The sequence below is a fragment of the Propithecus coquereli genome, unplaced genomic scaffold (assembly GCF_000956105.1).
Source record: "Propithecus coquereli isolate 6110/MARCELLA unplaced genomic scaffold, Pcoq_1.0 Scaffold473, whole genome shotgun sequence".
In the NCBI taxonomy this organism is placed as follows: domain Eukaryota; kingdom Metazoa; phylum Chordata; class Mammalia; order Primates; family Indriidae; genus Propithecus; species Propithecus coquereli.
The window spans coordinates 2961959-2975227 of record NW_012150541.1 but is presented as its reverse complement, the minus strand read 5'-3'; the positions used below and the strand labels follow the sequence as shown (position 1 = coordinate 2975227).

The 13269-nt window shown below is 51.7% G+C and overlaps 1 protein-coding gene across 5 annotated transcripts in view; it reads right to left on the bottom strand.

Moving 5' to 3' along the window:
* The window catches only part of CTBP2 (C-terminal binding protein 2), a 155874-nt gene that overhangs the window by 31396 nt on the left and 111209 nt on the right, over positions 1–13269 (bottom strand). Inside the window, exon 1 of one of the 5 annotated variants that reach the window (XM_012655355.1) lies at positions 1497–3320. The exons of the other annotated variants lie outside the window; for them this stretch is intronic. Within the exon in view, the coding sequence (XP_012510809.1) occupies positions 1497–3195 (1699 nt within the window). The 5' untranslated portion in view covers positions 3196–3320. Of the gene's footprint in view, positions 1–1496; positions 3321–13269 lie in introns of those variants that run through there. 5 annotated transcript variants of the gene reach the window in all.

The following is a 13269-nucleotide window of genomic DNA, read 5'->3' as shown; positions in this document are numbered from 1 at the left end:
TTACTTAGCAACACATAATTAAGGAATATGTTTTCAGATCCGCTTTGCAAGCCTGGCCATTATCAGATGAAATTACTGGAGCAACAAATGTCATCGCCATGCAAATTAGTTGGTTGCAAAGACAGAATGTTTGACTGTGAGAGCAGGCACAGGCCCTCGGAAAAATTATCTGACTTCCCTCCTGTCGCACATTGATTTAAAAAAGTCAGATAAATGATACGATCAGATTTTTTGAAAAAATCCATGAGACAACACCAGAATCTATAGCACGGGAAAAAAAAAAAAAAAAAAATCCGGAAAAACGCAGCCAGTTACTCAATCTCCCTTTGGAATTAAAAAGTAAAATGCCCGGAGGTGAAGTCTGTGAGGCAGTATTAGACATCAGCGGCATCTTGCTGCACCAGCATTACAGAGACGCTTACGTCTGTCTCTGTCTGAGGGGTAGCAAGATCCCGCTCCTAAGTCTCCATTCACGGCTGCTTCCAGGGTATTTTACAAAAAGGTATTTCTTATTTTTCGTCCCTATAATGCTAGTTACTTAAGAAAAAAAATTCATTTACAAAGGATCCCATCTTCTAAATTATTTTAGGGAGGCAAGGAGGAAGAAAGGAAGTACGTTTGAAAGGAGGAAAACTGATTTACATTTTATAATTTCCACTCAAGATTCCAGAGCTAAAATGAAAATCCTAAAGGGCGTTTGGGAGACGTCCACCTAGAAGTTTACCCACAACGCCCAGAGAGACACGTGCCACCGATTACCTCTGGCACATATTTGGAAGGAAGAAAACCACCTAGCACGGTTCTCCCTTCCCTCAATTTGGAAACATGTTCTTCCCTACAAGCAAGCGGAATTCCCAACTGTATTTTCCAATATGAGAGACTAAATCTGTTTTTGAAACAGGGAGTTCTAGGGGATTTCAACATCTTGCTTTGTTTAACCCACAAGTATGCAAACACACACATTTTCATCTCCTCGGTGGTTAATCACTGCCTCCGATACCGTGTGCAGGAACCCTCGAGAGGTATGTTCGCACACTATTATGCCCTTCCAATGCACAATTTACGGTAATTTGATAAAACATTCCTGCCTTCTCCAAAGCTACCCAGTGTGAACTAGAGAAAATGCCACCCCTCGTGAGCTGAAGGCCGCAGTCTGTCCTGAATGACTCCTGAGTGTGTCCAGGAAACACGGTTGCATTTTACCACCGTAAAGGGAAATCCACAAATCAACTAGGCCCAGCTGGAGAATGGGAAGGCGATGCTGCCCGGTGGGTCAGCCTCCTAACGCAAATCCTTTTAACCTCAGAGAACCCATGTCGACTGGCCACAGCTTTGTGGCCTTGTTTGGCAGGGCATGTACACGTGTGTGCGCGGGCACGTGTGTGGTCTTTTAAGGCTTGGTCAGTTAGGACCTGCCATCCTGTGCTCAAACCTCCCTCTCCCCCTCCCCCCCGCCCTCGGGATCCCAGCCAGGGCAGGTGGGGAGGGTGCATTACTCTGTTCCGGTGCAAGCATGGTGGATACGATGATGGGAGCGCCCGTCCGCCGGGCCACCTTCTGGTATGGGGAGTGAGGCGTGTGGAGGCTCTGGCTGGCGGGTGGCAGGCTGGATGGCTCCAGGGGGACGCCAGGCTTCCGCAGGAGCTGGGGGCTGCCGTGAGGGCTAGGCAGTGGGGAGGCGGCCATGCTGCGCTCCCTCTTCAGCAGTTCCATGGGCACCGTGTATGCCGTGGAGTAGGCTGTTCTGGGGCCTGGGTGAAGGGGGTTCGAGGGGCCTGGGTTAGTTAAGGCCACCCCGGCCTGTGGGGAGTATGTGGGGCCCAGCCGCGCTGTCAGGGCACAAGGGGTAGGAGAGCTGTACCCAGAGTTGGAGGGGAAGTGGGGAGCTTGTGCACCCACCCCCGGGGCAGAGTAGGTGGCGGCCGTCTCCAGGAGGTGCTGGGACGGTGCGCTGGAGGGTCGGCGAGCTAGGTCTCCAGCTCGGGGGGATGCTGCCTGCAGTGGACCCGCAGGCTGGGGCTGCAGGGCTGTGGCGCCCAGGGAAGCCAAGTCACCGTGGAGCAGCTCGCTCCGGTGGCTGAAGCTGCTGGACCTTGTCCGGGGCAGGGGGCCCACCCGGTCCTGCCTCCGCAGCTGCATCTCGGTCCTGCAGCTGCTGGCCAGGCGGCTCAGGACGCGGGCCTGGCCCAGGTTGGGTGCAACAGACTTGATGTCCGTGTCCTCCAAGGTGGCCAGGACGGCTGGGGAGTCAAAGCCTTGCTGAAGCAGGGCCGCCAGCGTGGCCTCTGCCACCCCCTCGGCCCGCAGGAAGGCCAGGAACTCAACAGACACGCTCCTCTTGCCACCAGGACCCTGGAACGCAGACAGGTCGGCATCGTAAGTCTCGTAAGCCATCTTGGAGTGGATGCTCTCCCGGGCAGGCCCATAGCCTCGATTCAGAGCACCTGGGGCTACCGCCGTGCTGCCCTCGGAAGCAGCGGCTGAGCCCGGGTCCACCACCAGGCATGTCGGGGCCACCTGTCTGGCAGGGGCAGAATCCACTGGCCTTTCACCGATGTCGTTGTAGACCTGGTTGGTGAGGTAGGCAGGTGCCTCAGCCCCATACCTGGTGTCGGCCAGTTCTCGTCCATACCGCCCAGGAGATGGGGCCCTGCTCTGTGTCCGCTGCCCCTGAGGGATCATTTTACCTCCAGGATCCCGGTATAGGTGACCAGCGTCCTGCAGAGGAGGTACCCGGCCTTGTATTTGATCCCATGGCATTCGGTTGCCAAGTACTGCGTAGCTGGGCACCGGCCGGCTGATTCCTGGGTCCCGATAGAAGACAGGCTCTTTGGGTACCCTGGCTCCGGACGGGTCGCTGTAGTAATCCCGTGGCAGCAGGGGGCTGCGACCAGACATCACTGCCTGTCTGCTGTCGTAGAAGGTGAAGTCGGGAGTGGACCCCTTCCTTGCGGCCACTGAGTTATAAACAGCTTCCCGGTACAGGTAGGGCTCAGGGGCCCCGGGCAGGGCAGCGTCCTGTGGTCGGTGGTTTGGCAGCTCACACCAAGTCCCCTCTCCTGCGCCATATGTCAGAGAGCTTCTCCTCCCCAGAGCGCGCAAGGACTCGGCGTTCTCCCAGGGGCCCTCATACCACCCGGCAGCATCCCAGCTCTGAGAACGACCGATATTTATATGCCTGCTGGGAACTGGCATTGGGGAAAAAAATGACTGCGGATGAAGCAGAGGAGAAGCCTTCTCTATAAATCTTCAATTACATCCATCAAAAACAGACCTGGCTGTGTGCTAACCCTTCCGAGACGGCAGGGACGACCAACTGGGGGTTTCCTGTTTCAAAGCATGGCCTAAATTATTAATCCTCTGAAACTTTAGTAGACAAAACACAAGACTCACGGTAACTTTGCCTCACTCCCCAACGGCAGCCGAGAGGTCTGCTCTTTAAGCTCAGTTCCAGAGAGGAGGTTGCACCCGGCCTGCTGGGCCCCCTTCCCGGCCGCTGTGCTCACATGGACCTGGGCTCTCTCAGCATGCGGATTAGAGCTAAATAAAACCCCTAAAGCTTCTGTTCCATGTGACATCTTGTTAGACTGATGAAGCCGGCTGCTTGCTCCATGCAGACTTCCCAACATGCAGCTGGGAATTATTTTCACACTGAAGCTTTGGCTTATACTCTTTCCTCCTCACCAGGGTACTTTCAGGATGAATACCGCCTCCCCCTCTGAAAGAGGATGCCCCCAGCCCCACCGCCGACCGCATAAAAGTAACAGAAGCGAAATAACATTGCTTCAATGTCAGTTCAATCTTAATCCACCCGGATGAAATGTTAATCCATTGCACACAGCTAAAAAACAAATTAAACGTGGATAAATAAAGTCCCATGCACATTTCTAGAACCTGAACAATGGGCCAGGTCTAAAACCTGATGTTTTGACAATATTGGAATCTGCTTAGAGATGATTCCTTGGTTGCAAATCAAATGGGTTCCACTGCTCAAGTCCAAATGCATTCTTAACTTATTACTGTAAAACGCAAATCCTCTCATACTGCCAGGGGGAAACAAACAGGCGTGTGTACTCTGGGATTTATCATTTTTAGACTGCAACAGCGGTCACGGGAAAAGGGGGATCGGCACTCGAACCTAACGTTAGAAAGCAAACCGGGAAGCGGCTGCGTCTGATTATCTCATCCTCCTTTAAGTATGTTCGAAAGGGAAGCACGATTCCAGCAGGCTTAGATCTTGCAGATGATTTTCCATATTCACATGGATTAAGGGTTCACAGGGTCCACGAGGGACTTTAGGTGCAGTAACGCAAAGAACTGCGGTTACTGAGATAAAGGAATGCCCCAAGTATTAAGACATTTCCTTAAACACGTGTAACGGTACCAGAGAAGCAACACCCTGGAGTAAGCGGTAGGTTCCTCTCCTGCAACGACAGGATTGCCACAAAGAATTCACAATAAAAATAAAAGCTGGTGATCAGGAAGCTACAAAGGCTGTGCACACTGAAAACATTTAAAAATGAGATGCTGTGCACATTTGCAACCATCAGCCCCAAGAGTAGTCTGCCTTTGCCCACACCTCTCTCAATCTAACATACAACAAGAATCTTCAGCTAAAGACACAACATCAGTCATTAAAAAAAAATTGTTTTTTAAATGTGAGAAATACTGAAGTTTCACTTAGAGGGAGGAAAGTGGCTAAAATTCCACTTCTAGGAACCGGGCCTGTCTCCCCCGCATCCCCCATGTCCTGAACAATACAGCTTAAACTTTGGGACAAGCTCTGTTTAAACCAACTGTCCCAAGCACTGCCCAGGTGACCCCAAATACCACAGCAACCCCCATTTCTGTCCCAAATGCCAACTAGACCCCAAGTTAGCTGGGAAAGTGCCTTGGTCGGTGGCAAAGAGACCCAAATCCAACCCCAACCCCCTACCTCCTCGGACACATGAAAAGGTAAAAGACATTAAGAAAAAGAAAGAAGCCACAGCACAAAATGTTGAGTTTTCATGCATAAAAGGAGTCTGCTGTGCCAATTTCTGCAATTCCCCTCCCGGTACACGCGCCCTTGCGGCTGGGAGGGGAACAGGCCTGGCCATCACGGGACGGTATTTACCTATCTCACCAATAGCCTGGGGACAGGTTCACGCAGAAGATACGTCAACGCTGACCAGACGCCACCACCCTCTTCTGGGCTTGGGTTTTTCAGCCAAGAGGGGCCTTTTGGACACCCAGGGGGGACTCCGCCGCGTTGCTGCTGTTGCTGCCACCCGGCTGGCCATGCGGGCCGACTGCAGGGACCTGAAATGTCCCTCCCCTTCAGTGGTGACCAGCAACGGGCTATCTCTGATACGTTTTTCTTCCGGAATGCTTATTTCAGGGTTTCAAAATAAGATGACGACCACTAATGATTTATTTAATGAAGGACTTCTGATAGTTTCTAAGACTCCTCCAACCCAGAAATATTAGATATGTCACTTGAGTTTTCAGAAAGTAACTCGTGAACAGACGATCGCTCCAATCCCTCAAAATGGGGCACACTGAGCTCCTGCCAGAGCCAGGGTCCCCCAGCTTTTAAGAGCAGATGGCAACTGCCCAACGCTTCCGTATTAAGCCACCTTGCCATTTCTTTTCCTTCCTTCTGTAATGAAAAACAGGACATCATGTGGCGTCAGCACTAAGCAGCCCACTCACGGTGCAGTCTGGGGAGCCCCCCGTGCCAAACCTTTCTGTATTTGGGTAAAAACAGTGGGTAGCCCCCAGTGACTCACCAGCTTACTGCTACCTAGTGTCCAGCTCAAGTTCTCCCATTGAAATAGGGCTATCTAGAAGAATTTTTACACGGTAACTCCTAAGAAACCAGTAATGATTCTTGGACGGGTTTCCGAGACGGTGCCCAGGGCGTGGCTGCAGGGGCATGACAGAAGTGGGGAGACGAGCGTCAGGGGCGGCGTCACCCTCCACCTTAGAACCAGGAGACCGGGGCTCCATTTCCATCAACTTCCAACCCATTCTGCTTGGAAGCCACCCAAACTCGTGCAGACTCGGCGCTGCAATTCGACAAATATTATGACAGATGTTTTCCTGTGTTAGGTAAAAACACCTGTAACTGGACTTCCACTTTTCTAAACACTCTGGCATATTTTTTTCCTTAACACATTGCAGTCTTTGAGAAAGGGCTGCTTTTCGGAAAACTCTCACGTTGAGATGGGACCAATTTCTGAAGGAGTAATGAATCTCACGGACTTAACTTTCTAATCCCACAAAGACCTTCAAACTGTACAAAGTAAAAAGAAAATTATATAACATAAAAAGACCATCTATTGAAAATTAGGAAAGACAACCAAACCCTCTTGCAGAGAAAATAAACTCAAAAAAAAGCTGATTATGTAGATTAACCCAACGGCCATCCCAGGGTTACAGGTGACGGCCACCCAAAGCCAATTCTGAAGTCCCTGGGCAGTTCACGACTGCGGAGACCTACAGAAATCCAGACAGTTCCAGAAGAACAGGGAACAGAAGCGAGGATGGGGACGACCAGCCAGTGGGTCCCCCCCACGGAACAGTCTTCAGACATATGGCCAATGGGTTAATCACCTGCAAACTGCTTGAAATGGATAGGAACACGGTACTCTGGCGGGGGGGTAACCCTCACTTTTCTGAAAAAACAAGATCAGGGGCCTGTCCCTGATAGCTGTGTTGTGTCTCATCCACTTGGCAGGACAGCCGCTGCCAGGTCTGTCTCAAGGGCTCTCGGGGGACAGTGAGTTCTCAGGAGGCAGCCAGCCCCAACTGGAGCATCACGTGGAACAGCCCTCCCCATGGAGGGCCAGCCTGGTCCCACTCAAGCCCTGGGGCCAGGGCAGCTCTCACAGTAAAGGGGGAAATGAGGAAATCCCAAGAGGTGTTCCTGTGGCCTGCTGCATCCCAGGACGAAGCCACCGCAGCGGCCTCTGCCTCCTACAGCCAGCGTCTCCCTGGGGACACTGTTGAGGTTTGTGGGTTACGCATTGTTTTCCGGAGAGACAGGGCCAAAAATAGGTCTGTGACATACCCACTTCCTACTTTTTAATGTGTACAGGCTGTGTTGGTTTTTTGTATGTTTCTTTCAAGATACGCATTCTAGAATTTATGTTTAAAAACAGCTTTCTGCCTTTAAAAAAGTTCTTTCTTTTCATCCTCTCAATGTCCCCCATAAAAGTAACTTACTTGGCTAATCTAACGCAAGGTGGGAGGGTATGGAGGGGGCACACACCAAATGCACTGAAAAAACAGCAAACAAAGTCTGGGTTTTAAAGCAGCCCTCGTCTAAATTACACCAATACACAGAGAAAACCAGCAGAACCGTCCAGACACGGATTCAGCCATCAAAGGAACCAAGTGACACCGAACGCCCTCGGCTGCACGCCACGTGCTCTCACCAATTTCCGGGCCTGGAGCGTGGAGGCTTGAAAGTCAACGCGACACTGGAAAGAGCATCAGGAGAGCAGGTGGAGGGTCTGAACCGACCCAGCCCTTTGAAGATTAGCTGCACTCTGAACAGCCCCGGCCTCGCGTAAGTCAACATTTAGCCATCTTAAGCGGAAACAAAGGCTTGTACGTTGCCTCTGACTCAGTTTCTTCACTACCCTATGAAGCGTCCTGAGAAACGTGCTATGAAAATTAGGTTTGATTCCCAACGTTACGGGATGCAATGCCCACCCTCTGCCACGGCCCATCCTGAGTGTGCCAGTGTGGCAGAGGCGTGAGCGGGACCCCAGCTTGGAGGCAGGATCTGGCCTCACCCCCGACCGTTTCTCAACTTCAAGATTCCCATTTGCAACCCTGCAACCCACTTGTCCCTGAAAGGCTGTGCTCGGCACGGAGCGCGCCCTGCACAGGTGTGCCACGTAGCAGGTGCTCAACGACGCCACCTCCTTCCTCTCTGTAAAACCTCTAAGAACAGCTCTTCCCCCAGACTCTCCCAGGGGTGGACCCCAGCTCACCACACAGCACCCTCCAGCCCCGGTGGACGCCCCCACGTCCGTACTGGGCTCAGCCCTTCCCCAGGGCTCTTCTCTCCTTCAGTTTTGCTCGCGATGCTCCCGTCGCCCTCACCCACCAAGGCCGGCTCAAATCGCCTCCTCCACCCAGCTTGCTCAGCCCAACCTTGGTCACTTTGTCCCTAGTCCAATAAAACTGCCACCTGCCCAGATGACAAAAATACCACAAAAATAATCCCAGAACTGCATCTACCTGAAGACAGTGTTCCCACTTAGTCCGTCCCCCTGGCCGCCCCCTCTCCATTCGTCACTCACACGGCCGACGGGACTCGGTGGTGACAGCCTCTGCCCTCGGGAGGAGTGTGGTGTGATGGGGAAAATGACAAAGACACACAGTCACCAGAAGCCCCTCCCCGTGACCGCTCAGGCCTCTGAATCTGTGCCCACATCCAAGTCTCAGCAGCCCCCTTGCCAGGGCCCGAGCCCCAGTGGCGCTAAGCTAAGGAAAGCAGCGGACGACTTATCTCCCCGCTGTAGCGAAGGCCCCACGGTGACCGGCACACGGGCCGTGAGGGCGCAGGCAGCAGAGGGGCTACAAAGACCTTCTTTAGGACACGAAAGGACTGACTGTCCACCTCGCTTGCAAGTCTTGGAAGAATCCGCCTCACCCGTTCCAGCAAACGGGAAGGGAAGGACCCTCCTGGCACATGCACGTCTCCAACCAGGACCTGGAAGGTAAGACCAATGGACGCTCCACACCCGGCGATGAACGAACACACGGCAGGAGGGACAGGTGTGTGGGATCCCACCGCGCCCAAGCGCACGTCCCCATCGGCTACTTCACAGCCCAACTGGGGTGCTCAGCCAGTGCACATGGCAGGGGAGCCCGAACCTCAGACGGGCACACAGGGCCTTCTGGAGATAAGACCGAGAGGCAGAGTGCACATGCCAAAGTGCTTTGTTAGCAAGAGAGCTGAGCAACGTTCAGGATGCTCATCAAACGACGGTTTGATGAACCAGTCACCACCAGGAGTCTCACTGCAGGTTCTGAAAAAGCAGAGAGAGGGCGAGAAGCTGACCATAAAGTGCATCTTGGGGTTCTGGTTCAGTCACCCCAAATACTTGTCAACTGGGCTGAGCCGTGCTAGGATGCGCCCGAGCCCAGAACATTCTGTGCACTCATGTGGCGCACTGTCTCGGGTCTCCGTCTGCCCCTGGACCTGCTCCAACCAAGGAGCCTTTGCTGGATGCACTGGCTCCTCCAGGGTCCTCATTCAGCCGGAAAACACACGCTCTTTCCTCGAAGGTGCCACAACCAAGAGGACACGCACTGCGGGCAGAGCAGGTGGGGACACAGACCAGGTAGCTTCCAGACACGTTACATTGCAGGAGGTCTGGACTCGACATCGACGGGGACAGGACATTGCCAACCGGGCCGCGAGAGAGTGCGGTTCGCTGTGGTGGGGTGGGGCGGGGCACAAAGCAGCAGCCATGAAACTGAGCCCAGAGACAGCAGTGAACCCCCAAACCCGGCCACAGACTCTCATTGCGCCACACACACCTCACCCACTAAGCAAAAACTAAGTTGCCTTAGAATATGCTGTTTTCAGAGAAAAGTGGCGAGTGTATGGAAATCCACCCATCAGCAAGCGCAAGTGCAAAGAGAAGCTTACACTTGCGTTTGACAAATGAGTAAATGAGAGAAATAATAAAACATTGAACCCGATTCTCAGCTGCAGAAAGTGAGGACCTGACCGGGTGTGGGGTCACTGCTCGGAGATCATCTTAAGGCAAAGACCGGGTAAGGCAAATTGGAATTTTCTCCCTTCCAAATAGCTGTATCTTTCCATGAAGCTTCACCCTTGACTGTTTTTTCCTACCTCTACCTGAGAATAACATTATTTTAGTATGTTCATTTGTACTATGGAGTTTTAAGTCGTGTCTAGTTGACTATTGTATATTTACATAGCTAATGTAATTATGGCTAATCACATAATTACTGGAAATGTGCCTAATTGCTGATCCCAACATATAATTATAATGTATAGCAACATTATGAATCCCATTTTTAAAATCCACACTTTGGGGCTATTTAAAGATAATTATTAGAAATGATTGGGGACTACCTATAGGCAGGCTTCAACACTGTTTCTTTACAAAGTGCTCAAAGTGCTTTCAAGAAACAAAACAAGTAGTGGTTTCATAATGCATTTGGATGAAGACAGGTAAAACAAAACAGCCCCACAGAATGAAAACATACAAATAAAACCTAAAACGCCAAACAAAACAGTTCTGGCCATAGTCTGTGCAGTTTGCTCTTCCCATGGGGAAAGCAGAGGGAGCCCTCCCAGCCTGTGGGCTCTGACGGGTGCGCGCCAGGCAAGGGCGGCTGCTGGAGGAACGGCCCTCCCACATCCACGCCAGGCCGTGGAGGCGACTACCAGCCGACTGGGCACCTCCGCCTTAGCTATCTCAGCAACAGGGACGCTCCTGTCTTCGGACCTTGCACACGCTAGGACCACGGACGAACTTCCCAGGGGCACCGTTCCCCTGAGATGTGCTTCCACAGTGGCAAGTTCAACCCGCAAAGAAGAGCAGGACACTTAACATGAGAGAAAGCCACTGGGGAAAGTTCTCTTCCAGCTCATCCCGACAGCAACTTCTCTAGCTTCTCTCGTCCTTCGTCGCAACAAAGTTGACGCAGGGTAAGATTCCTGGAATTTATAACTTTCTGTATTTAACAGACACCAGCCAGTCTCCATTTTCCCCACGTCTGTCTGACGAACCCATCCTTTTTCCTTTTATTCTCCATGCTCCCGAGAACATTCCAGACGTGTGGAATGTTTCATGTGATTGTTTATTTAAAAGCAGGTTCGGATCATTTCCCTTTTTTGGCAGAGCAATGGAAAAATGCGCTCCTGAGTTATGTTACAAAAGGGACTTATCACAGCTAGGCTGATGATATCCTCAGAATCATTTTTCTGTGTTTCTAAGACATTTGAACAAAACGAAGTAAAATGAAATATCTGTTTTTCAGTTTTCAAGGTGCAATCTCAATAGCCATAGGAAAGGATAGCGTTTAGTAATTCCTTCTATCACGACCCACAATAAGGTGTTCTCACAACCATCAGCAAAGCCATTGTCGTTTATTGCGGTTCTACAGACCCAGGGCTCTAGAAAATGCTTTTCTGGGTTTCTTTTGTAATGCTGAGTGACAGATAACTAGCCCTCATCTCTGACTAGCAAATATTTGGGGCACACCAAACTAGCTCTGCAGGATGCAATAAGGTACTAAAACTCCCTGGCTGGTGCACTTCACAAATGTGAAACGTAAATTATATGTCAGCAAGCTAAGCAGAGAGGAAAACCAAGACCTAAATTATACATCAAAAAGAGAAGACCACAATCTGGTTCTGACCAGCCCATGTTATCCGAGGCTACTCCATCATAATTCCCGCACAACGGTATTCTAGGGTAGTTTGGTAGTAGGCATCAGAAAAGAAGAACAAATTGTAAATATCAAACTGGAAGAGCTGCTTTTCAAAAAGATTAAAATTTGGCTTTCAAGTCAACTTGGCTTTTAAGTCAACTCCATTCAGTTGACTTAGACGGAGTCCCAGAGACTCTGGCTGCAGCCTATTCTCAGCGGTGTCAGATTCTGGCCATACGAAGAGTGAGACTCCACACTACCTTCTCTTGCTTCGAAAGGGTCAGGGAGGAAGAGGCTGGACAGGCCTTGGAAGGCAGGGCAGGGCTGTGGGAGAAGAACACGCGCAGGGCCAGTGCCCGGATCCCACCAGTGTGCCTTGAGAATAGCCCTGGAGAGGCCTGCCGGGCCCGGTGGGTCCTGTGACCAGGGCTGTGCAGTGCGTCTGTGATGCACAGAGGAGGGAACGCATCAGAAGGAGCTGGTGTTCCCAGAGACGAACAGCAGACAGACAAAGCTCCCACAAGCCTGGGAGCCGACAGGGTAACTATGCCAGAATAAGGCAGCTTCATGCTTTTCATCATTTTAAAACAAAACAAACTTAACGGGATACAGGGAGTCCTTGGGGGCGGGGTGTGGGCGGTGGGGAAGGACAGGATCATTCGGAAGGTTCCGTGGACACTGATGCAGAACACTCTGCAAGTAGTTCAAGATGACAGAACAGAGCGAGGTGAGAGCACTGGGGGAGGGGAGGGAGAGGAGCAAGGCCTCGGTGGAAGGAACAGCTGAATGCACAGGTGGATGCGAGGGGGGCCACACGGAAAGCACAGCCCGCCACCGCCCAGCCCCTGAGAAACGGGTGTTACCTGTCTTGACCATGGCAGGCGCCACAAGGACTAACTCCGCTTACACGCGGGAGGAGCACCAACGAAGCGCCTTGGAATGGCCCTATTTCTTAGTGAGACACCAGATGTGGGAATCGTGGATTATGGGCTACACCCAAGGAACTTAATTTTCAGCTCATCTGTGTTGATAGTGGTTACTGAGAAATTTTTTAAAAAATGACTTTAACTGTATCTGAAACACCACACATAAAGGTGATGCAAATTCGTGTTATAAAACACTGGCTGCAAATCCCCTACTTCGGATGAAGAACTGAGTGGGACGGTTGGTGAGCCACGCTTGGGACCAAGGGGCCGAGAGCACGACGACGGCTTTGCCCACGTCGGGTTTCTACGGCCGTGGAAATAAGGGGAACGGCCGCCGGCTCTTCAAGTCCATTCTTGTCTCCGATGTGGTGTTAATACCTACTAATACCTTTAGCACAACGGCTGGGTGGAGAGGGTGGAAACTGCCAGAAGAGGGGACGTGGCAACCTCAACGATGCACCTTCGCACTGGAAGCCACAAGTACACCTCACACCTGGTCACGCAAGCAGGGCGCCCAGACTGGGAACGCTCTGCAAACCAGCCGGGCTACGCTCTCCAACAGCATCAATGCCTCCGCAAGTCAGAAAGGCCACGGGATACTCTTAGAGACTAAAGAGGCTGGACGACTAAACCCGCGACTGCTTCCTGCACAGGTGAGCAGACGTAGAAGACAAAATGGCTAAAGGCAGATGCGTGGGGGAAACGTGAACAGGCGGCCTGCATTAGACGATCTTGTGATGAGGCGAAACTCCTGGGGGCAATCACGGTGTTGTGGCTATGTAGGAAACTGTCTAAAAGGAGACACATGCCAGAGGTACCCGAGAGTAAACTGCTGCCCCTATGATGTTTTTGCAGATGCTTCTGGAAGAGTCTACCCATCCATCCACACACACACATACGCATTTATCGTCTATGTGTACATCTCTCTATC